The 26,281-nt window shown below is 47.8% G+C and overlaps 1 protein-coding gene across 3 annotated transcripts in view; it reads right to left on the bottom strand.

Moving 5' to 3' along the window:
* Positions 1–25,929, bottom strand: part of GIGYF1 (GRB10 interacting GYF protein 1) — a 63,337-nt gene extending 37,408 nt beyond the window's left edge. For all 3 annotated transcript variants that reach the window (XM_089693423.1, XM_089693424.1, XM_089693426.1), the window contains exons 1-6: positions 25,864–25,929; positions 16,209–16,338; positions 10,830–10,925; positions 8,655–8,766; positions 8,457–8,565; positions 2,356–2,396 (exon numbers count right to left, since the gene is read on the bottom strand). In XM_089693423.1, coding sequence (XP_089549549.1) covers positions 2,356–2,396; positions 8,457–8,565; positions 8,655–8,766; positions 10,830–10,925; positions 16,209–16,283 — 433 coding nt within the window. In that variant the 5' untranslated portion in view covers positions 16,284–16,338; positions 25,864–25,929. The remainder of the gene's footprint in view (positions 1–2,355; positions 2,397–8,456; positions 8,566–8,654; positions 8,767–10,829; positions 10,926–16,208; positions 16,339–25,863) is intronic.
* Positions 25,930–26,281: the final 352 nt, after the last annotated feature.

Below are 26,281 nucleotides of genomic sequence, written 5' to 3'. Positions count from 1 at the left end.
CCGGCTGTGTCCTGTGGATAACATATCACTAAACCGACCCATTGCCAGTGTCACGTGACTGCTGTGACCAATCACAGCAGATCATGTCAATTGTATACAATGGATGGCTTCCTGTCATGCCATCCATTGTATACAATTATGTTAGCTGTGACTGGTCAAGTCACATGATACAGACAGGGCCAATCACAGCCCATCTGTACCATGTTATCAGCTTTGCCCAATCACAGCTAATCACAAGAAAAGACAGAATGAATGAGTTTCATTCAGTAACAATTATTGCAAATATCAATGAAATACATCGGTATTAGCAATCATAATGTGTTAAAAAAAAATTTAAAATCCTGATCACCTGTCCAGAGTAGTTCAAGGTTACTATGGTAACATTTATTTTTCGGCACACTGTGACCAAAGCAATACAAATAGTAAAAGCAAGAAAAAAAAAAAAGTTACATAAAATAGAAACATTTGAAGAAGAAAAAAAATAAAAAAAAATTCAATTATTATTTTCACCAAAGAAATGTAGAAGAATACATTTTGACCTAAATTTATGAAGAAATGTTATTTATTTGCAACATTTTATAACAGAAACAAAGAAAAGTGCATTTTTTTTCAAAAATTTGTGTTTTTTGTTTTATTTAGCAAAAAATAAACTCAGTGGTGATTAAATACCAGCAAAAGAAAGCTCTATTTGTGTGAAAAAAATTATAAATGTCATATGGGTGCAGTGTTGCATGACCGCGCAATTATTCAAAGTGCGACAGCGCTGACAGCTGAAAACTGGCCTGGGCAGGAAGGGGGTATAAGTGCCCAGTATTGAAGGGGTTAATCAATAACGTCTTCAGTGTGAATTCCACCATTTATGATGCAAAGTTCCATGCGCTTTGCAAGATTCACATGAACCCGATGCAGTGAACACCACATTAGCGTCAGCTTGAGCACATTTGTTCACGATGCGTCCCTTCAGGTGATTCACCTTTTCCTTCAGCATACTCCAAAATGAGAAGTCAAGGGGGGGGGGGGTCAAGATCTGGTGGGCCTATATAGCAATAAACAGTCCGTCTAAAAGATGAACGGTCCGATATCTCAACAGCAACATGGGCCAGGTCCATGCACATGGCTATGCAGAGACATATCGAGACGCACCACCTAGTGTGGAGTACACGTGACCATCAGGCAGGGGAGGACTGACCATTTGGAAACTCGGGTACTGCTCGAGGGCCCGGGGCCAGTAGGGGGCCCCATGAGATGCCCCTGGTACCTTTTTCATAGGTTTTTTTGAGTTTGGGCAAGGACACAGGGGCCCCATGATCCTCTATTGCCCGGGGGCCCCATGAGTTGTCAGTAAGCCCCTGCCAGTAGGGTAAAGCTGCTGCGTTGTGAACAGCAAGTTCTGCCACAAATTGGTAAAAACAGCGATGGAAATGCATGAAATGTTGATGCAAATGTACGGGACACGGAAGCCATGAGCACAAAATGCGGTTCAAACGCTTTTACGACGGGACTGAGGACGAGCCACGTTCCGGTTGGCCATCGACAAGCAGAACCCCAGATGTGATGAAGCGAGTGCAACAAATGCTGGCGCAAGATTCAAATATGAACGATGGCGGAAGAATTGGGGGGAAAAAAAAAAGCACTGACTGGGCAGGAAGGGGTTAATATGAAGGGCAATCGAAGGGTTAACTGTGTGCTGGGAGTGTATTATCAGGGGCCGGTGTGTTGGTGCTTCACTGTAAGCACACTGCTCTGAATGGCTGTGCAGAGCACTTCGCCCGAGCTGAGAGGGAGGAGAACTGTTTGTAAACAAAACAGTCCTCCGCCCAGTCGGAGAAGCTCGGTAATCACTGGTGCAGGCAGGTAATCATTGGCCAATCAAAGGGTTAACTGTGTGCTGGGGGTGTATCAGGGGCCGGTGTGTTGGTGCTTCACTGCAAGCACACTGCACTGAATGGCTGTGCAGCCATCCAGAGCAGTGTGCCCGAGCTGACAGGGAGAACTGTTTGTAAACAAAACAGTCCTCCTCCCCGTCGGAGATGCTCGGTAATCACTGGCGCAGGCAGGTAATCGTTGGCCAGGGGGCCGGTGATTGACAGCAGCGGCTGCGAATGGCGGCATGGGTAACCTGCGCGTGACTCACGCACGCCTCCTACCCGGAAGTGCAAAATCACGTATATATACACCCCTGCCAGCCTGTAGCAATATATCTAATATAGGGCGGTCGGGAAGTGGCTAAAAAAAAAAAAGTAAGTCACATCATACCAAATCCAAGTGTTTCAGTATGTGTCGCCGTATCATTTACAAAGGGCAGAACATGAGAAGAGCGGTTTTGTCTGACCACGAGGAGGGATGAACGCTTACCAGCTTCTCTCCGGATGGGCTTCTCAAATCTTCTGTCCCCTCTGAAATGAGAAATCGAGATTAGAGCCACAGTCACAGCCAAGGACAGAGCCTCATTAAGAGGGAAAAAAAACAAAAAAATCATAAGTCATAGTATCCATTTTACATAAAATTTTTATTTTTGCTAATTTTTTTTTTTTGTTTTTTAACTGCTTTGCACTTTATATATCTCCTGTCTGGACTCTGGGGGTTGGGGTGGGGTAGGGTCCTTGGAGTGTGGCTCCCCCAGCACTGTGAGAGTTAACTCGTTTGATCTAGGGTGAGCATAAAGAGCAACTATACTAGCGGTACTCCTCCTTCCTACCCGGCAGGCAGTGCTATCCTCTTATTATTATTATACAGTATTTATAAAGCGCCAATAGTTGGCTCAGCGCTGTACATTACAAAGGGAGACAGAACATGTGACAGAACAATACCAATACAATGCAAAACATGAGGGGATTGAGGGCCCTGCTCCTTGGAGCTTACAATCTAGGAGGGAGGGGATGGTGGCACAGGAGGAGATAGCTGTGGGGGATGGAGTGGTAGGAGGAGTGGAGGAGGTCAGCAAGTTAGCAGGGGGTGGGGTAGGCTTCCCTGAAGAGGTGGGTTTTCAGGGTGCGCCTAAAGGAGAGGAGAGTAGGTGATAATCTGATGGGTTGGGGCAGGGAGTTCCAGAGGATGGGTGACACCCTGGAGAAGTCCTGGAGGCGGGCATGGGAGGAGGAGACCAGGGAACTAGAGAGAAGGAGGTCTTGTGAGGAGCGGAGTGTGCGTGCTGGGCGGTACTTGGATATTAGGTTAGTGATGTAGTTCGGGGCAGTATGGTGGACGGCTTTGTACGTCAGTGTTAGGATTTTGAATTTGATCCGTTGCGCAATCGGAAGCCAGTGGAGGGATTGGCAGAGGGGGGTGGAGGACACTGAGTGGAGGCCAGTGGAGGGATTGGCAGAGAGGGGTGGAGGACACTGAGTGGAGGCCAGTGGAGGGATTGGCAGAGAGGGGTGGAGGACACTGAGTGGAGGCCAGTGGAGGGATTGGCAGAGAGGGGTGGAGGACACTGAATGGAGGCCAGTGGAGGGATTGGCAGAGAGGGGTGGAGGACACTGAATGGAAGCCAGTGGAGGGATTGGCAGAGGGGGGTGGAGGACACTGAGTGGAGGCCAGTGGAGGGATTGGCAGAGGGGGGTGGTGGAGATGGAGCGGTTGGAAAGGTGAATGAGTCTGGCAGCCGTATTCAGGATGGACTGAAGCGGGGATAGCCAGCGGCGAGGCAGGCCAGTGAGGAGGGAGTTGCAGTAGTTGAGTCGTGATACGATGAGGGAGTGGATGAGTTGATTAGTGGTTTCTGGGGTTAGGAACGTGCGGATTTTGGCGGTCCAGGTCATGGGCGGGCCCCCAGTGTCCTCACTCACAATATAGGACTGCTGGTCCTGCATCGACATCAGAGGGCCTGTGACCAAAGGAGTGGCAATGAGAAACCGCCTCAGGGGACTGGATGTGCAGCTGGAAGGAAGCCTACTGGAATGAGTGATAAGTGAAGTATAGTTGCTTCTTAAGACCCTAAAGCCGGCCATACGCGGGTTTAATTCCGAAAGAATTTTCTTCAGAAAATCTTTTCTAAGAATTTTCATTCAAATTTCGCACCATTAGTGGGTCACAGAAACGGACAATTTTCATGTAACCATCAAATCTGAGTGATCGGGCAAGTTGGACATCTTTTGAAAAACAGACGAATTTCGAATCAATGATGGGAGAATCGTTTAAGAGTCATAAATGAAAAAAAAAATAAAATAAGCCTGAGTGGTGACCTGGAAAGAAAAGAAAATTCTTGGCCACGAAAACGCTTTTCTGTAGCAACATGAGGAGAAATTGAAGGGTTGGTTGGTTGAATTTGGAAATCAATGGTGGCGCCATCGGATTACAAAATGCACGAAAATTCCGATTTTCTAAAGAAAGTTCATTCGGAATTCGACCCATGCACGGCCGGCATTAGACCCCCCACAGCAAGGGTCAATTGTTTGTCAATAATGCTGAACCCATGGATAAAAAAACAAAAAAAAACAAAGGAGAGCAATATGCAGGGAAATAGTAATTCGTTTGCCCGTTATGTTTTTGTAGTAAGCACCTACAGTGTTAGAAGTATACTGTATGACCAAAAGTATGTGGCCTGTCCAAATGATGGCAATGAAGGGTACAGGTAATACATCATCATACAAAGACACAGTAGACAATTGTGCTCTTCTAACCTTGTGGTAACAGATTGGTGAAGACCCTTTTCTGCTCCACCATGACTGTGCCCCTGTGCACAAAGCCAGCTCTAGAAAGACATGGTTTGACCAGTTTGGTGTGGAGCAACTCAAGAGTCCTGACCTCAAATCTACTGAACATCTTTGGGATGAATTGGAACCTTGGTAGTCTTCTCATCCAACATCAGTACCTGACCTCACAAATCGGCACATATTCCACAGAATCCTTCCAAATCCGAGTGGAATTCCTTCCCAGAAGAGTGAAGCCAGCTGCATAAAGGTTTGACCAGTTTGGTGTGGAGGAACTGGAGTGTCCTGCACAGAGCCCTGACCTCAACTCTACTGAGCACCTTTGGGACGAATTGGAATGGGCCAGGTCTTCGCAACCATTATCTCCATAATGACATGGTTTAACCAGTTTGGTGCGGAGGAACTGGCGTGTCCTGCAGAGAGCCCAGACCTCAACCCTACTGAACATGGGATGAACTGGAATGGGCCAGGTCTTCTCAACCATTATCTCCATAAAGACATGGTTTGACCAGTTTGGTGTGGAGGAACTGGAGTGTCCTGCACAGATCCCTGACCTCAACCCTACTGAGCACCTTTGGGACGAATTGGAATTGGGCCAGGTCTTCTCAACCATTATTTCCATAAAGACATGGTTTGACCAGTTTGGTGTGGAAGAACTAGAGTGGTCTTCAGAGCCCTGACCTCAACCCTACTGAGCACCTTTGGGATGAATTGGAATGGCGATTGTGAATTAGGTCTTCTCACCCAACACCAGTATCTGACCTCATAAATAGCCACATATTCCCAAAGACACCCTCCAAAATCTTCACAGAAAACTGGAGGCTATTAAAGCCATGAAGAAGGCAACCCCACATTCATGGTTTATAAACACTTCCCAACTAGGCCATAGACAAAAGACGTCCTCGACTGGGAGTGGAATACCAGGGTTATGGCTGCAGCAATGTGCCACAACCCCAGTATTGTCATTTTTCAATCGGCGATTCACTTTTAGCCAAGAGTGGTCTGAGTGGCAGATTGGCCACTATATCACTTTAGAAGCTGCGGGAGGGGATGCCGCGCCATGCCGCACAACCCCCCCACTCCCCTTGGCTTTCGGTAGTTCTCAGGCTTACCTGGAGCATCGGTGAGCCCCAGAAACCCATCTGAGGATCGTGGCAGCTTGGCCTAGAGATGAGTGAAGGGAAGATGGCATCCACTCATCTCTATGGCCTAGGAGGACCAGAGCGATGTCATTATGTCACTGCCGGCCTAATGTAAACAAGGCCTTTTTTTTTTTCTTATAGAAAGCATTAGATTGTTTTTTTTTTTTTTTTTAAATATAATGTTTTAAATTGTAGAGGAGTGAATTGGGGTCTTATTGACCCCAGATCTCTCCATAAAGAGGACCTGTCACTGCTTATTTCTATCACAAGGGATGTTTGCATCCCATGTGATAGGAATAACAGTGATTAAAATGAGATCAAAATGAGATGAGAATTCTAAATGAGATCAAAGAGGAACTGAGGATAATGGGAAGAGGAACTCCCTCTTGGTTAGGACGAATAAATCTGATAAAAATGATAATTGTACCCAAAGTCTTGTATAAATTTCAGATGATCCCAATAAGTCTCCCAGAGGCCTTTTTTAAAGAAATTAAAAAGATAACAAAATTTATATGGAAAAATAAAAAACCTAGAATATCCTATGACCTGATGAGTAGAGGTAAAGAGAGAGGGGGTTTGGGAGTGCCAGATTTTAAGAGATACTATAACGCTGTAGTTTTAACAAGAATTTATGACTGGACACACAATAAAAAGGGAAAAAGGTGGGTTAAGATAGAGAACGAACTGAGTGGAGTTGACCTGAGTAGAAGTATATGGGCACCAATACAATATAGAGGTTTAAAAAATACCACGAGTGTATATACACTGAATGTTCTAAAGGTTTGGGATAATTTACATAAACGTATGAAGTGGGATTTTAATTCACAATTAATGTCACTAAGAAATATGGAATATTTTCCACCAGGTATAGAGGGGATTATGGGAAAATGGATTAAAAAGGAAGACATTCAATTAAGGGATATTATGGATGGACAAAAATTAAAAACAATAAAAGATTTAAAGAAAGGTGGAGGGGAACTTTTTATTAAGATCGATGAGTGGAAATACCACCAATTAAAACACTTTGTTGAGAGCCTTCCGAAACCTATGAGAGGGAGAAAGGATTGGAATTTATTTGAGAAGTTGTTGGAATCACGGGGAGAGGGGAAACTGGGCACGGCAAAAATATATAAAATTCTCACTGAATTAGTCACAGAGGTAAAACCAATGTATATAGAAAAATGGGAAAAGGACTTGGGGACAGAGATAGATGAGGATAAACAGAGGAAAATATATAGACTCACACATGAAAATATCAGCATGAGAGAAGTGGAGGTAAACTATAAAAGTTTGGTAAGATGGCACATCACACCAAAGGTAGAACATAAAATGGGTATAGAGAGAACACAAGAGTGTTGGCGTGGGTGTGGAGGGATTGGTACGTGGTTTCATATTTGGTGGGAATGCCCAAGGATTCAAAGTTTTTGGGAGAAAATGGTCAACTTAATAGAGAAAATCTCAGGGATAAAGATAGGATTAGATCCAGAAGTGTGTCTGTTACATAAGACAGATATACCAGTGAATAAATACAAGGATTCCGGTATATGGTACTATGTAAATGCAGCAAAGGGGTTGATACCTAGATTCTGGCATAGTTTAGAGGTTCCGAGAGAAAGGGACTGGTTTGAGAGAGTAAATCAGATTAGTAAGATGGAGAAACTATACTATATCCAAGAGGGTAAGATGGAGATATATAAAAGGAGATGGGAGAAATGGGAAGATTTTGTACTTCAAACGAATATATATGAAGCAGTAGAAATGAGAAGAGAAGAGGGGTAGGATACGCTTGCTTTAGACAGAAAGTAGGGAAGAACGCAGAGTGGGGGGGTTGTTTGGGGGGGGGGGGAGGAAGGGGGTAATGTTTTTAAGAAGGGAAAAATAAAGGATAAGAAGGAATTGTGTATTTATTATGAAAAAGATGAAAGTGTAATGTTATCTTTATGAAAAATTAATAAATATTTAAATACAAAAAATAACTGATTAAAAAATAATTTTTTTTTTTTAAAAAAAGGGACCGTAAAAAAAAAAAACTATATAAAAAAAAAACATTTAGCGGGTCCCCGTGCCCTCGTGGTCACGCGCAGTGGTGAATGCATATGTAGGTCATGCCCACATATGTAAACTGTGTTCAAACCACACGTGAGGTATCACTGCGAACACCAGAGCGAAAGTAATAATTCCAGCATTAGAACTCCTAACGCTAAACTGGTAACTTTTTAAAGCGTCGCCTCTGGACATTAGTAAGTACCGTAGTCTGGTGCCATTCCACAAGCGTGTGCAATTTTAAAGCATGACACGTTGGGTATCTACTTACTCGGTGTAATGTAATTTTTTTTTTAAAAATTAAAGTGTATTTTTTTCAGAAAAGAAAAAAAAATAAAATCGCTGCAGAAATACCGCAAGGCAAAAAAATTGCAGCGGCTGCTATTTTATCCTCTAGGGCCTCTGCTACAAAAAAATAAAAATAGATTTTTACATACATGAGAGAAATGTGAGAATTGGCCCGGTAAGGAAGTGGCTGAATGAGAAGTACAGCAAGCTCCTCAAGATGTCTGGCCTGGTGTCCACAAATGTCTGGCCATGAAGTGCTGGTTGTAATGAGGTCTTTCCATGTCTGGCAGGGTGGGGTGTGGACAAACCACTTTCTATAGGAAGAGCTCACCTGTCATCCCAGCTCTGACTCCGGTGAATTTCCCGTCCTCCACGGCCAAATCCGGAGTCTCCATCATCTACAGCGCGCTGGTATACACCCGCATCAGCGCGTCCGCGGCCTGCAGAGGAACACGTAAAGGCTAGTGCACCCACAGTCTCCTTTACCATACAATCATCAAAAGGAAGGGAAAAAAAAAAATAATCTCACCCCTTCCACGTGCTGTGCCACGGCCTCTGGATGCTCCTCCACTAGGTGGCACGGCACCCTTTCCCATTAGCCTCAGGACCGGGACACTATTCACCGACATTGAGAAGTTCCTCTGAAGAGAGAGCGAGATGTGACTGATGGATCTCACAACCACAAGGCAAATTAGGTTTCTGCTTGTACCCAAATATGACCTCCCCTGCACCCCCACCCCATCTCAGCAGCAGAAAGGACAGAACTCCTCCTACAGATTCTACAGATACTCTCTGTGCAGCTGCAGCACCCCCTGGTCTCCTCCCTCCCGGTGTCAGTATTCAGCTGACTCTAGACCTACTCTGGTCCTCCTCCACACCCTGCACTTGCTGCTTCAGCTCCACTCCCAGCAGCACAAGGTAAAGGAGGAAGGGGTGCCCTGTGATGTAAGGGAAGGTGGGGGGGACTCTTGACTATTAATGGTGGGTGGGGCTCCTCTGGATATCAAGACTTACAGATACAACTGGCCCTCTGAACCAGAATGCGGACGCGGCGAGCGATGAAAGAGTTTGACACCGCTGATATATTCCATCACAGAGCAGTGCCGATCCAAGCCTGCAGTGTCAAGTCTCCCAGGATGACGCTCTACATTCAGGGGGGCTGGGAGGGGCAGAGAACATCTCACTCCAAAATAGAATATAGCAGCACATTGTATTCAACTCCAATGTAAGGGGGATAAAAACTGGCTTCAGCTCGATCCCAGCACATTGGCCACGCCCCTCTGACACGTTTCGTAGACGATTAAGCCCAGTGTGGGTGAAACAGGTCAGAGGGGCGTGGCCAATGCGCTGGGATCTGAGCTGAAGCCAGTTCTTCATTCACCTTACATTGGAGTTGAATGCAATGAGTGGCGGTACCATACCAGCCTACGTGCCATACCATCCTCTATATCAGTGGTCTCCAAACTGCGGCCCTGGGGCCAGATGTGGCCCTTTGCTTTGCTCCATCTGGCCCTTGGTGTATGTGGGAGCAATAGTGCCTCACCACTGGTGTCAGCTGTAGATGGAATAGTGACCCAATGATGGGGTGCCATTTCTCCCACTAGTATCAGCAACTCTCACTAAAACCAAAGATGGGGCCCCGTTTGCTCCCACTAAAACCAAAGATGGGGCCCTATTTGCTCCCACTAAAACAAAACATGGGGCCCCATTTGCTCCCACTAAAACCAAAGATGGGGCCCCATTTGCTCCCACGGACGCTGAGGCTATTCCCAGTGACCACAGTCTGGTCCCCCTAAAATCTGAAGGACAGTAAGCTGGCTCACGGTTCTACAATGACAGTTTCTTTACAGCCTACTATGAGCCAGGAGTGAACCTGAGCTATACACAGCACCTCCCTCCCCCCATCCTCAGAATGTCCCGAGGCCTATCCATTCCAAGTCCCATTCATGGTCTACACCATCTGAGTGACCAGGCCAGACGCCATGGCTCCCTCCCATCCTCCACATCCCCAGTATGTCCCTAGGCCTATCCATTCCAAGTCTCATTCATCGTCTGCACCATCGGAGTGACCAGGCCAGACGCCATGGCTCCCTCCCATCCTCCACATCCCCAGTATGTCCCATTCATCGTCTGCACCATCTGAGTGACCAGGCCACATGCCATGGCTCCCTCCCATCCTCCACATCCCCAGTATGTCCCTAGGCCTATCCATTCCAAGTCCCATTCATCGTCTGCACCATCTGAGTGACCAGGCCAGACGCCATGGCTCCCTCCCATCCTCCACATCCCCAGTATGTCCCCAGTATGTTCCTAGGCCTATCCATTCCAAGTCCCATTCACGGTCTGCACCATCTGAGTGACCAGGCCAGATGCCATGGCTCCCTCCCATCCTCCACATCCCCAGTATGTCCCATTCATCGTCTGCACCATCTGAGTGACCAGGCCAGACGCCATGGCTCCCTCCCATCCTCCACATCCTCAGTATGTCCCATTCATCGTCTGCACCATCTGAGTGACCAGGCCACACGCCATGGCTCCCTCCCATCCTACATATCCCCAGTATGGCCCATTCATCGTCTGCACCATCTGAGTGACCAGGCCACACGCCATGGCTCCCTCCCATCCTCCACATCCTCAGTATGTCCCATTCATCGTCTGCACCATCTGAGTGACCAGGCCACACGCCATGGCTCCCTCCCATTACCTGCTCATCCTCTGTAAGAGGCAGGAGAGCCAGAGGCTGTAGGGGCTCCTCGTTCAGAATCACAGCAAACTCCTTGTCTTGCATCTCATCTGGAACCTGCAGCGTCACAAAAAACACAAAAAAAGGGTTAGCCATTGGAAGTGTAACCTATCCAAAGAAATGAACAGAGATCTTCGGGAACATGTCCCGGGCACACGTGACTCCCACCAAACATGTACTGTATAAGGAAAATGTGGCCAGGTAGGTGAAGGATTCACAGGTGATACCAGAAGGGTTATAGAAAGTCAAGTGCCATGTACCTTCAATGGTCTACTCCTATGTGAGTGTAATCAAGCAACTGATCTGCAGATTTCACAGCTACGGCACCCAACAAGGTCAGCAGTTGAGCTTTAACACTTTAACTGCCTTTCATCGCACGACCTGATGGTGTGTGTGTTTGTTGGGGGGCTTGCAAACACTCCAGGCAGACACCTGCCTGTCAGGTGGAAGCAGTCTGCTGCGCTGCCGCCCGATTGCTTCTACACACCAGGCTTTCGAGCTCAACATACCCAACTGCAGGCCCGTGGCCAAAATGGCGGGTCTCCTTGCTGTGACCCGGAAAGCGATGTGCATGCCGTCACTTCCGGGTCATCCCATCACTTTCCTGGCTAGAATAGCTGGAGAGCAATGTATTGCAATACATCCAGTGGAGCCCAGAGAAGACATTGGAGGTTTCAGACCCTGCATGTCTCATTAAAGAGAACCTGTCACAGAAAAAGATCAACACATAGGGGAATTTTGAGTCCCCTGTTTGATGAAAGGGGGGGGGGGGGGATAATTAAAAAAAGAAAAAAAAAAGTTAAAGTGGAGCTCCACCCAAAAGCCTTTGTCCCCCGCTCCCCATTAAGGATTGGCACCTTTGAGGAGCGGGTACCCGAATTTGACAGGTACCCGCTCACACGTCCGCTTCGATCACCTAGGCCAGGGGTAGGCAACCTGAGAGCCGCAGGACTACAAGTTCCATCATGCCTCTGCAAGTCATAGCTGTAACTGTCAGTTCTGTAATCTTTGCAATACCTCATGGGAAATGTAGTTCCACAACAGCTAGAGAGCCGCTGGCTGCCTACCCCTGACCTAGGCAGTCAGAAGGGGAAGTTGTCATCCTCCCTCCCTTCTCGTAGTCTTCTGGGACACGTGACAGGTCCCAGAAGATTACAGGACCATTCACAAAGCGCAGCGCTTCTCACACATGCGCAGTGGGTACCCGGCTGTGAAGCCGCAAGCTGTCACAGCCGGGTGCCCACAATGAAGATGGCGGTGCCAGGGAGAGAAGACGGATGGTGAAACCAGTGGTGGTGAGGACACCGCTGGACCGAGGGACAGGTAAGTGGCTGTATTCTAAAAGTCAGCAGCTACAGTTTTTGTAGCCGCTTTTTTTTTTTTTTTTTTTTGGTGGAACTCTGCTTTAAGAATTTTATTTTTTTTGCAAAACGCACGCGTCAGGGCATGTAACACGTTAAAATGTTGATTGCAATACACATTACATGTAGCCGCACGTACCGCAGTGAGAGCAATAATTCTAGCACAAGACCTCCTCCACACTAAACTGATGTCCTGCAGGGGCTTTGGAAGCCCCCCGGGAGCTTTATGCCATCATGTACTGTGATGAACCACATACTGGCTCAATATGGCACTCCCCCCCCCCCCCCCCCAGCACTGTGGTGGCAGCACTCTAGGTTATTGCTGGGGCTTCTTCATCACCACCCCACCCAATCACAGAACGCTTGGCACCCACTGAGAAAACGCATTGTCTGCATGGCACCCGTGCACAGCGGGGGACCTCCTGGGGTTCATAATGCAGCAGGGTAGCCGCTCAGCACAGGACCTGGAAGCTAGTGAGATGACTGACAACAGGGAGTTCCAGGGGCATCGGCTGGGAATGGAACACACATTTACACTGGTCCCGGATGGAGCAGTGCAGAGATAACATGCCATACCTAGAATTCATCTATTTTACCCATTTGTGTGGTAGAAAGAGCGTTCTATCCACTTGCCGACCACAATACGTATATATACGCTGAGGTTAGGAAGTGCTTTACCAGGGTTTTGGATGAAGCCATCGGCCATAACCCCAGCTGGGGACTGGCTCTCTCGTGAAAGTGGTCCTAGCAGCTAATGGCTTTCAGAAACTGCAGGAGGCTACGTTCCCATGTATAGCAGAGCCATACAAAGCAGTGTGCTTACAGTGAAGCCCCCACAGTGAAACCGCACACAGTTAACCCTTTGATCGCCTCAGATGTTAACCTCTTCCTGCCCAGTGCCATTAGTACAGTATCAGTGCTTTTTATTAGCACTGATCACTGTATTGGTGTCACTGGGAATGTCAGTGACACCAAGTCAGTTCCCCCCCAGTATCAGAATGCCCGTGCTTATTGACCCCAGATCTCGCCCAAAAGAGGGCATGTCATCCCATATTTTTATTACAAGGAATGTTTAAATTCCCTGTAATAGGAATAAAAGTGATCAAAAAAAAGAATTAAAAAGGGGCAGTGTAATAATAAAAAAAAAAAAAAAACGCCCCCCCCCCCCAAAAAAAAATGAAACAAAAAAAAAAAAACAAAAACAAAAGTAAAGCGCCCCCATCCCTCCATGTTTTTGTGAAGTGAACGCATATTTAGGCCACGCCCACATAGGTAAGCAGTGTTCAAACCACACACGTGAGGCACCGCTACGAATGTCAGAGCAAAAGCGATAAAATTCTAGCGTTAGACCTCCTCTGTGCCTCCAAACAGGTAACCTGTAAAAACATTTAAAGTGTCGCCTATGGAGATTTTTAAGCATCATAGTTTGTCACCATTCCACAAGCATGTGCAATTTTAAAGCATGACGTGTTAGGCATCTCTTTACTCGGCGTGACATCATCTTTCACATTTAACTGGAAAATTGGGTTATCTATGGTGGTTTTTTATACATTAAAATTAAACTAAATTATATTTTCTCCCCAAAAAAATGCGCCTGAAAAATTACTGTGCAAACAGCGCGATATAAAATATTGCAACGATAGCCATTCTATGCTCTCCACCAAAAAATAAATATATATATATATATATATATATATATGGGCAGCACAGTGGCTTAGTGGAGTGGTTAGCACTTCCGCCTGGCAGTACTAGTGTCGCTTTTAAAAAAGTGGAGCCTGCTCACATACTCAGAGATTTCAGTTGGTTTTTTTGGCCATTTGCATTCAGAATTTTCGGTATTAGCACCATAATTTTCAGTTTGGTGTACCACTAATAAAAATAAAAAATAATAATATATACACACACACACACACACACATATATACACGATCCGATTCTGCACATCGCTCCGCGTTTTGTGGACCGCTTTCGGAATGTTGTCAACTTAACATATACACCTGCAGCAGTTCGCATGAACGGGCTGCGATTCTAATGCTGCGAATTCCGCATCGCATCAGTGTGAATCAGGGCTCAGTCTCCTATAACATGAAAGAGCCACAAAGCTTCTGCTAACAGATCTTGTTCTGGGCTTTAGGCTAGGGAGTCACTTTGGGTGGGGGGCCCATGGAACACAGTTCACTTTGGAGAGGTGGGGAGACCCCTGTCTCAGCTCCCCATATCCCTCTTATGTCTAAGTCACCCTGTGCCTGTTAGGGGTACAGGGTGATCTGTCCTAATATTGGGGTGGGGGGTTGTTGATTGTTTAACGCCATGTGGCAGCATTCCATTGTTCTATGGTGTGTCTTGCTTGGGAGCAAACTATTATGGGATGTATGTGTTTATGGGTATTGGCTTGGTGGGGGGGGGGGGGGGGGTGTCTCCAGCAGCCCTCCCTCCTGATGGGACTGTCTGCTGGTGTGTCTCTTGTTACAAAATGTAGATTGCCCCACCCTGTGTCATTATACAGGAAGGGGGTATTGTCCCCTTGAATGTATATATCTTGTATCGGTGTTAAAATAAAGTAGTCTACCTCCTGGTTTACTTCAAGATTGGTGTCGTCTAGTCTTGTATGGTCGGCTGTGGTGTCTGTTGTCGGTGTTCGGACGGGGAAGCGGTATTGTAACAAAGTACCCAAGTGCAGTCTGGGGTCGTCTAGTCTTGTATGGTCGGCTGTGGTGTCTGTGGTCGGTGTTAGGACGGGGAAGCGGTATTCTAACGAAGTACCCAAGTGCAGTCTGGGGTCGTCTAGTCTTGTATGGTCGGCTGTGGTGTCTGTGGTCGGTGTTAGGACAGGGAAGCGGTATTCTAACGAAGTACCCAAGTGCAGTCTGGGGTCGTCTAGTCTTGTATGGTCGGCTGTGGTGTCTGTGGTCGGTGTTAGGAGAGGGAAGCGGTATTCTAACGAAGTACCCAAGTGCAGTCTGGGGTCGTCTAGTCTTGTATGGTCGGCTGTGGTGTCTGTTGTCGGTGTTCGGACGGGGAAGCGGTATTCTAACAAAGTACCCAAGTGCAGTCTGGGGTCGTCTAGTCTTGTATGGTCGGCTGTGGTGTCTGTTGTTGTTCAGACAAGGAAGCGGTATTCTAACAAAGTACCCAAGTGCAGTCTGGGGTCGTCTAGTCTTGTATGGTCGGCTGTGGTGTCTGTTGTCGGTGTTCGGACGGGGAAGCGGTATTCTAACAAAGTACCCAAGTGCAGTCTGGGGTCGTCTAGTCTTGTATGGTCGGCTGTGGTGTCTGTTGTCGGTGTTCGGACGGGGAAGCGGTATTCTAACAAAGTACCCAAGTGCAGTCTGGGGTCGTCTAGTCTTGTATGGTCGGCTGTGGTGTCTGTTGTTGTTCAGACAAGGAAGCGGTATTCTAACAAAGTACCCAAGTGCAGTCTGGGGTCGGTTCCTTTACAGGCTACATGAAGTTTAAGGGTGTACTCATACTAGGCCCAAGCACATCTGACCCCAAAGAGATGTTCTGGGCCATGGTTCTGTTGGACTTGTGCGAGGTACACAAGTGACGCACACCAGCGTGGCATTCACATGCTGGAGCACGTTAGAGCCATTTGTTCCCACTCACGTAGTAAGGGTACAGATAACGCACGTACGCTCAGATCAGGTACTACACGAGGGCAGGAGGCCAGCAGAAGGACAATCATACCTGGCCCAGTGCAAGGCAACCGTGCCAAGTAAGTGACTTTTAATGACATGCCCACTTTAATACGCGGGGATGTATGGTCTACAATAACAGAAGGGGGTTCTGAAAACAGAAAACTATACCGGATAGATGTGATGTGGACCACCAGACAAGACTGGCTCTGTGGGCTCCATGTGAATGGGTCTCTCTATATGAAGAGCTGTACAGCAGCACTGCCTTTGGCAATCCAAACCTCAAAAGATGTACAAGTGGTAGTCAGCGAGGATTCTACAATCGGGAGGACTGATGCACTCACCTTGTTCTCTTTTATATAAAGTGCCAACATCTCCTCTCTTCCATAGCGATACTCCGCCAGTTTATACTTTGGCATAGCGGGGGAGGGAGGAGGGGAAGCAATGGATCCCCCACTGGATAGTGCACGGAGCCTGGAGAGAGAATGGAGAGAAAAGTTACCACCGACACATATCTAGGATATAGACATTGGGTTACCTGATGGCCTCATCCTACACAAACCACTCCTGACACACAGACATTCTCCTCTGCTGCTACTACATGAGTAAGGCCGGCCATACATGGGCCAAATTGGGACGATTTTTTCGCCAGAAAATCGGACCCATGAATAATCGGACGATTTTCGCCCTGTTAGTGGGTCAATGGCACCAGCCGATTTTTGTGGTTCATCCCCTTTTCGGTGATCGGGCATGTTGGAAAATGCAAGAAAAATGACCGATTTTCCACTCAACAATGGTGAAATCATACAATCGTTTTTCCCAAAAGAATATGAGCGAGCCGTGACCTGGAAGGAACAGAAGTTCCACCTGTTATATGGGGTGAACTTTGTGACTTGGTCGGCCGATTTTCGTGGTTCCTCCCCTTTTCAGTGATCAGGCATGTTGGAAAATTAATGAAAAACAACTGATTTTCGACTCAAATGACGGTCAAATCGTACGATCGTTTTTTTATGTAAAAGAATATGCGCGAGCCATGACCTGGAAGGAACAGACGTTCCGCCTGTTATATGGGGTGAACTTTGTGACTCGGTCGGCGGATTTTCGAAATCATTGATGGCACCGTCGGATAACCGAGTGAACGTTTTTGATTTTCGGGTGAAAAATTGTTCGGAATTAGACCCATGTATGGCTTGCATAAATGTAAAATACGGGAAAGATCCCACCTCCACCCTGCCCCCCCCAAAGGCCACCGACCCACCTCTCCTGAATGTAGATCGATAATAACCATTTCCGTTCCAAGTTATTTCTGGCAATTTGTTTACATTTTAAAAACAGTATATTTTTACACACATTAAATTAGGGGCTTGGGGGGAGGGGTTGGTTGGGGGGGCGGGTCCATCTCCGGTACCGGGGCGGGTCCATCTGAGACCGGGGCGGGTTCACCTCCGGTACCGCCACCAAAAGTCCAGTGATTTACAGCTATATGCCACAACCTGGCCATGTGACTATGAATAATTCCATATTTAATTGAAAAGATGAGATTGCGCCGAATAAATAGATACCAAACATGCCATGCGGTTTTCTTTTTTTGCCCGTGCAAAACGGCAAACATTTTACTCTTCACGGGCGAAGCTTTAAAAGTCTTTACAGGTTACCACTTTAGATTTTCAGAAGGTGGTCAGGCGCTAGAATTACTACCCAGAATTTGACGATCATGACGATACCTCACCTGTGGGACGATCGCGCACGCTCGTGGAAACTGCGGTACCTAAAAAGTGCAAGTTCACCTTCACAGAAAATCTGTATGGTGACCTTACACTGGACGGCCCCTCCCCATCCCCCTTGATCCCACTGTACCAGTGTCCCACGATCCCCCGCTGTCAGGCACTAGGACGCCATTTCAACGGTCCAAGCATTTGAAATCCCCATGGCTTAATCCCCTATCCATACCTCTCAGCATGTACAGACCAGAGGCATTCTAATTGGCCAGCATCATCACATGGACGGTGCTGACCAATCAGAATCTATCTAGCCCATCCTTGTCTGCGAGGAAAGAAAGCCAGGAGGATTTCAGATACTCAGAATGGTGAAGCGGCATCCCGCTGCCAGACAGCAGAGGATCGCAGGATACTGGTACAGCGGGATCAAGGTGGATGGGGCGGGACGTCCCCAGATTTTCTGTAAAGGCGAACTTACAACTTAGAAATCTCCATAGAAGACACTTTAAAAAGCCTTTACAGGTCATCAGTTTAGAGCTACACAGGCAGTCGGGTGCGATAATTATTGCTCTGATATTTCACGTGTGGCGTGATCACCATTTACATATGTGTGCAGGAGTGATGCATGTGTTCACTTTTGTGTGGGATCACAGTGGGAGCAAAATAAAAGTTTTATTGTAATTCAATTGTTTGTTTTTTCTTCTTCTTCTGCACTATTTTTTTTCACTTCTATTGCACTTTTATTGCCATCACAAATTGATGAACAACATAGCGTGTGCTAGCTGGAGCAGTGACAGGTCCTCTTTACTGAGACATCTACTGAGGTCTAATAAACCCCAAATCTCTCCTCTGGCCTGAACATCCAATCTTTTTACAAGCCAGTATTGGTCTGCTTACATTCTGTCCAAACAGGAAGTGACAAAATACTTCTCGTTTTCGGTTTCTTATACCATAGAGATGATTGGGGAAGTTCTGGTCGTCAGTCATCTCTCTGGTCAGCCGACAGAACCGCCAGCTTTAGTCCCAGGCTCCCAAGTGGGCTGGAGAGGCACCAGAGGGCGGGGACGACCCCTCCCACCACATGTAAAAGCAATTCAGTGGCTATTCAAAGTGTTACTAAACCCAGGACTCTGCAATCACTACATCCGCTCTCCCGGGACCCCGCATTCACTATATCCGCTCTCTCCCCGGACCCCGCATTCACTATATCCGCTCTCCCCGGACCCCGCATTCACTATATCCGCTCTCTCCCGGGACCCCGCATTCACTATATCCGCTCTCCCCGGACCCCGCATTCACTATATCCGCTCTCCCCGGACCCCGCATTCACTATATCCGCTCTCCCCGAACCCCGCATTCACTAGATCCGCTCTCCCCGGACCCCGCATTCACTAGATCCGCTCTCCCCGAACCCCGCATTCACTAGATCCGCTCTCCCCGAACCCCGCATTCACTAGATCCGCTCTCCCCGGACCCCGCATTCACTAGATCCGCTCTCCCCGGACCCTGCATTCACTATATCCGCTCTCCCTGGATCCCGCATTCACTATATCCGCTCTCCCCGGACCCCGCATTCACTATATCCGCTCTCCCCGGACCCCGCATTCACTATATCCGCTCTCCCCGGACCCCGCATTCACTATATCCGCTCTCCCCGGACCCTGCACTCACTATATCCGCTCTCCCCGGACCCGCATTCACTATATCCGCTCTCCCCGGACCCCGCATTCACTATATCCGCTCTCCCCGGACCCCGCATTCACTATATCCGCTCTCCCCGGACCCCGCACTCACTATATCCGCTCTCCCCGGACCCCGCACTCACTATATCCGCTCTCCTCGGACCCCGCACTCACTATATCTGCTCTCCCTGGACCCCGCATTCACTATATCCGCTCCCCCCGGACCCCGCATTCACTATATCCGCTCTCCCATAGTACACAGAACATGGAAATGTAAACAGCTAAATACCTTTTCTCATCAGCAGTATATAGCATATTCATGTCCAGCAGCGCACTGGTTAAAGCTTGTAGGAGGAATTTTCATTCTCCTCTGATTGTCCTGAGGCTGCAGGACCCTTGACCCTCTGAACAGTGCTGATCACATGCATTTTCCCAAGAACAGAAAAAAAAACAACTCTAGCAAATACACACTAAACTGAGCATGTGCAGCTTGCCCCTAAGCCTCTGTTCTATCAGCAGATGGATTGAGGTCAGAAGAAGGAGAGGATCAGAGAAGACAGGATCAAACATTCTTTTACACACAATGCGGAGTATTAACCCCTTAGGTCCCGCAGTGAGTATAACCAGCATGATTTACTGCATCTACAGACTGATTGTAGTGTTGGGGGTTTAGTAACACTTTAACCACTAGGACTGCTTTTACATTGGAGAGGATCACCGAGCAAAATATACCGGCATGATGCCTGAAGCTGCAGGCACCGTCCCGGTGTAACCGATTGTGACATGCCGGTATGTGGGGGCGGAGGGTGAAGTCATTAAACATCCAGACAGATATAAGAGACCAACGATTGCAATGATCTACGAACCATCACAGGAGGAAGGTGCCACTCCGGCTGTAATCCCTCACCAGATCCATCCCACGGCTCCCGTTTAGCCTGGACTTGCTGTGTGACAACTCTGACAACTGTCCCACGTAGACTTTAGTGATCGATTTGGATGCAAATGAAGTCGTCTGTCAGGTAATTTGCTTACCTATACTGGAGGAGGGCGAGTCTCTACACCAGTGGTTCTCAACCTTTCTAACGCCGCGACCCCTTAATACAGTTCCTCATGTTGTGGTGACCCCCAACCATAAAATTATTTTCGTTGCTACTTCATAACTGTAATTTTGCAGTGGGAGGAATAGTGCCCCATCATTGGTATCAGTGGGAGGAATAGTGCCCCATCATTGGTGTCAGTGGGAGGAATAGTGCCCCATCATTGGTATCAGTGGGAGGAATAGTGCCCCATCATTGGTGTCAGTGGGGGGAATAGTGCCCCATCATTGGTATCAGTGGGAGGAATAGTATCCCATCATTGGTATCAGTGGGAGGAATAGTGCCCCATCATTGGTATCAGTGGGAGGAATAGTGCCCCATCATTGGTATCAGTGGGAGGAATAGTGCCCCATCATTGGTATCAGTGGGAGGAATAGTGCCTCATCATTGGTGTCAGTGGGAGGAATAGTGTCCCATCATCGGTATCAGTGGGGGGAGGAATAGTGCCCCATCATAGGTGTCAGTGGGGGGAGGAATAGTGCCCCATCATAGGTGTCAGTGGGGGGAGGAATAGTGCCCCATCATAGGTGTCAGTGGGGGGAGGAATAGTGCCCCATCATAGGTGTCAGTGGGGGGAGGAATAGTGCCCCATCATAGGTGTCAGTGGGGGGAGGAATAGTGCCCCATCCTTGGTGTCAGTGGGGGGAGGAATACTGTCCCATCCTTGGTGTCAGTGGGGGGAGGAATACTGTCCCATCCTTGGTGTCAGTGGGGGGAGGAATACTGTCCCATCCTTGGTGTCAGTGGGGGGAGGAATACTGCCCCATCCTTGGTGTCAGTGGGGGGAGGAATACTGCCCCATCCTTGGTGTCAGTGGGGGGAGGAATACTGCCCCATCCTTGGTGTCAGTGGGGGGAGGAATACTGCCCCATCCTTGGTGTCAGTGGGGGGAGGAATACTGCCCCATCCTTGGTGTCAGTGGGGGGAGGAATACTGCCCCATCCTTGGTGTCAGTGGGGGGAGGAATACTGCCCCATCCTTGGTGTCAGTGGGGGGAGGAATACTGCCCCATCCTTGGTGTCAGTGGGGGGAGGAATACTGCCCCATCCTTGGTGTCAGTGGGGGGAGGAATACTGCCCCATCCTTGGTGTCAGTGGGGGGAGGAATACTGCCCCATCCTTGGTGTCAGTGGGGGGAGGAATACTGCCCCATCCTTGGTGTCAGTGGGGGGAGGAATTGTGCCCCATCCTTGGTGTCAGTGGGGGGAGGAATTGTGCCCCATCGTTGGTGTCAGTGGGGGGAGGAATCGTGCCCCATCCTTGGTGTCAGTGGGGGAGGAATAGTGCCCCATCGTTGGTGTCATTTGGGGGAGGAATAGTGCCCCATCGTTGGTGTCAGTGGGAGGAATAGTGCCCCATTATTGGTATTAGTGACACCAATGATGGGGCACTATTCCCACTGACACCAATGATACTTACCTTGCAGACCCCTGCTCCAGCCTGGGCTCGCTCGCTCCCTCCCTCTCCCATGGTACCGACACTTACCCGTCAGCTGTCTTCCTTCTCCGGCCGCTCTCCTCCTCTTCACTCGCTCGATCTTCGCGGTGCCGCTCGGCTCCTCCTCTCCAAGCTCCACCTCCTTGCCAGTGATTGGCCGCCTGTGTGCCTCTCCTGAGCTACAGTGCCGGCGGCCAATCACAGGCGAGGATTGATCTCGAGGTGTGTCCAGATGACAGGGGCGGCATGTCATCCCGCCCACACCTGGAGACGGCGGTGGCGGCGGCGGCGGCGAGGAGCGGTGTCTCGGTTCCTAAGACCATCGGAAATATGTGTTTTCCGATGGTCTTAGGCGACCCCTGTGGAAGCGTCGTTCGACCCCCAAAGGGGTCGCGACCCCCAGGTTGAGAACCGCTGCTCTACACCATCTGGCCAACTGATGAATCTAAAATATGTAACCTCTATTCAAATACATTTTTTTTTTTTTATACATATATATGCTCAGCTGTGATTAAAACAGAACTCCACCCAAAAGGGGAAGTTACGCTTTAACCACTTGCCGTCCGGCCGCTGTATATAAACGGCCAGATGGTGGCAGTCCAGGGCCGGGTTGCCATTCATAAACGGCACCCACCATTGTGGACTGTGCGCGCTCCCGGGGAGCGGGTAGCACCGCGATCCGGTGCCTGCTGTGTCCTCCGGACACAGTGGAACACCGATCGTTGTACGGGACCTCTGTACGAGGTCCCGATCATGTGATCACTGAATGGCCAATCAGTGATCACATGCAGAGAAGTAAGCAAGGTGTCACTTCCTGACATCATTGCTTACTACGTGTGAAATCTGTAAATGATCACAGAGGTCACATGGTACAGGGCCATTCACAACAGCCTTGTACCATGTGATAAGCTGTGACCAATCGCAGCTCTCACAGTATTTCTCAATGGCTGCAAGAATGCAGCCAGAGGGGAGAAATTATTCCTCTTACAGCCTTTATGTGTGTAAAAGCAATCAGTGTAAAAACAAAAAAAATCTTCATCTCCCCCCACAAGTAGTACAGTGTCTGTCACAGTACTGTACTGCTAGGGTGACAGTATGTAGAAAAAAAATATATATAAACAAATAAAATAAAAAACTTAAATTATAATTTTTAGTTATAAACTAATTTGTTTTTTTTTTTTTTTTTACTAAAAAGAGAACTAAATAAATTTTAGACAAGATTTATGATGAAATATTTATTTGCAAAATTTTATAAGAAAAACGATATTTTCAAAATTTTTGGACATTTTCATTTATATAGCAAAAAAAAATAAAAATCCCAGCGGTGAATAAATACCAAATAAAGCTTTATCTGTCTCAAAAAATTGCTAAAAAATTCATATGGGTACAGTGTTGCATGACCGCGCAATTGTCATTCAAAGTGTGATAGCGCTGAAAGCTGAAAATTGGCCTGGGCAGGAAGGGGGTGAAAGTGTCCGGACTGGAAGTGGTTTAGGACTGCTCCCCTGCTCTCCATTAAGGACTGGCACCTTTCGGGAATGGGAAAGGGGGGGGAGCGGGTACACGAATTTGACAGGTACCTCTCCCACTTCCGGTCCGATCACCCAGGCAATCAGAAGCAGAAGGTGTCCTCCCTCCCTGTAGTCTTTTGCGACACATGACAGGTCCCAGAAGACTACAGGACCATTCATGAAGCGCAGTGCTGCTCGCCATGCGCAGTGGGTACCCGGCTATGAAGCCGCAAGCTATCACAGCCGGGTGCCCACACTGAAGAAGCCGGCCTCCAGGAATACAGGACAGCCTGTGAAACGGACTGCGGGGGACACACCATGGGACCGAGGAACAGGTAAGTGGCTGTTTTTTTTTTTTTTTTTTTTTAAAAGTCAGCAGCTACAGTTTTTGAAGCTGCTGACTTTTAATTTTTGACAGCGTGAGTGGAAATGCGCTTTAATGCCTATTGGAGTGGAATGTACGGCGCACAACAATATGACTGGATACCTGTGCGATTATTTACCTTCCATCCAAATGGATGACACCGGACCAAATCAACTACCGTACCGTTTTACATGAAGTGACGGCATACAAAGAGGCCCTGTAGTTTGATCATAAAACCATCAGCTTGAATATATAATCTCTGTTATGGAAATGGAGTTCCCCCCGTGGACAAAACTCACTGGACAGTATCATCTATCTTGCTACAGACATGTAATACGGGTACACTCATTCACGGGCTCAAATGTCAGCCTCTCATGGATAAGCCCCATACATCACCATATCCACCAAAAATAACTCACTGTTTTGAGGAATGCAAAATGATGCCCTGTAAACGGCACTAAAGAACTCTCCAAAAAAAAAGGGGGAGCGAGAGGCGTGAATACCATGTGCATTCAAAAAGTGCTCCCAAAAGAAAGACCCAAAAAAACTACATGTTTTGCTCCAGAAAAGATCTTCGTCAGGAGATAAAGAGTTCACATAATGGCTGGACGTTGTGCTCAGCTGTACATGGAGGTAAATTAATGACTTTGCTTGTTAAATGTTTCTCGATACATCTTTACACCGGTACCTGGACTTGTGCTTTCACCAGTCTACCCCCCCCCCCCCCCCAAGGCTTACAGCAGTGGCAGCAGGGAGATTTACACATGCCCACTGGGAGTGTTTGCACCTTCTACAAGCTGGACTGTTGGCTTTCCAACTAATGCGATCTGGCAGCTGTAAGGCCACCCGATAGCGATCTGTGGCCCCTGGAGCGTGCCCACCCCCGTCACGCTTTTCAGGCTTTCGTTGTCCCACCTGTGGGCCCAGAACCTACCGCTCCCGCTGAGATCGCCTAGGCCAGGGGTAGGCAACCTGCGGCTCTCTAGCTGTTGTGGAACTACATTTCCCATGAGGCATTGCAAAGATTACAAAACTGACAGTTACAGCTATGACTTGCAGAGGCACGATGGGACTTGTAGTCCTGCGGCTCTCAGGTTGCCGATCCCTGGCCTAGGCTATCGGAAGCGGAAGTTGTCTTCCTATTCTCCCTCCCCGTAGTCTTCTGGGACACACAACAGGTCTCAGACTACCGGACCATTCAGAAAGTGCAGGCCTACCCACGGATGTGCAGTGGGCACCCAGCTGTGAAGCCGCAAACGGTCACAGCCGGGTGCCCACACTGAAGATGCCGGCGCCTGGAACACCAGACGGCTGGCGAAAAGGGCTGCGGGGAGGACACCGCGGGATCATGGGACAGGCGAGTGGCTTTTTTGGGTTTTTTTTTAAAAGGCAACAGCTACAGTTTTTGTAACCGCTGACTTATTTTGGAACTCCACTTTAAATGTATTAAAATTTGCAGATAAGAATTGTTGCACAAATATCATGTGACATACACACACAAGGGTGGGAACTGCAAACATCTTATTCTGAAAACATTTTCGGGGGGGGGGGGGGTGTTAAAAATCATTTTAGGTGTGAAGATTAGTTAAAACATACAAAAAACGCACAAAAAATAGCTTTGGCAGTAAAAAGGGTTAAAAAGGCACACACACAAAGAGCACTCAAAAAAAAAAAAAAAAAAAAAACCACACACATACACACAAATAAAAAAAACACACACACAACCCCCCCCCCCCCCCCAAAAAAAAAAAAACCCAAAAGAAAACAAAAAACAAACAAAAACCCACCCACCACCACCCAACACTAATACACCCACACTGATAAAAGAAAAACAAACTGTGCATTTAGTACTGTTTTGCTACCAGAGCATTGCCACAGGATCAGTGCATCCTACGTGCGATGATCATGCTCCTGCAGACTGCTATATGGATACAGATCTAGCGTATTGGGACTGGAGGAAGTAACCAATGGACTCACTACACTGGATTCATGCTCCTTTAAGATCTGTGAGTTCCTCCGCGTGGTGGCAGTTGGGACTTGTAGTCCTTTCATTCGCAGATCACAGGGAATACCTTTTGGTTATTCTTCAGTAAAATCAGAGTTTCCCTTTGATAGGGACTTCTGAGCATGAAGATTTCACAGTAAATATCCGACACTCACACAACCACACACACACGTATGTGATACTCACCATTCCGGCCCAAAATTAGTGTTTCAGCAGCCATGATGTGATCTTCAGGTACCTGGAATAAGAATAAGACAGTCAACACCTCATCCAACATGACGACCCCCACCCCAGTCTGGGCTGTTATCACATTCAACAAGGCCATTTATTGATGAAATAAAATGTGCTTCTCTATAACCTCTCATTTACCCCTTAGGGCTCGTTTACACTTACTGCACTTTTACACATTAATGCGCCTACTGCTGCAATCTGCTTTAGTGATGGAAGCATTAATGAAGCTGGGAAAACGCCATGGTGTGAGTGTTGATTTTAGATTAGAAGGGCCCCAGTAAAACCCCAGCTCAGAAGTCCCCACACTCAGCGATCCCCAGCTCAGACGCCCCCTCACTCAGCCGATCCCCAGCTCAGACGCCTCCTCACTCAG

The sequence above is a fragment of the Staurois parvus genome, unplaced genomic scaffold, assembly GCF_062004578.1.
Source record: "Staurois parvus isolate SC_StPar_1 unplaced genomic scaffold, SC_StPar_1.0 ptg000633l, whole genome shotgun sequence".
Classification (NCBI taxonomy): Eukaryota; Metazoa; Chordata; class Amphibia; order Anura; family Ranidae; genus Staurois; species Staurois parvus.
Note: the sequence above shows the minus strand (reverse complement) of the source record. Positions and strands in the feature narration are given on the sequence as shown.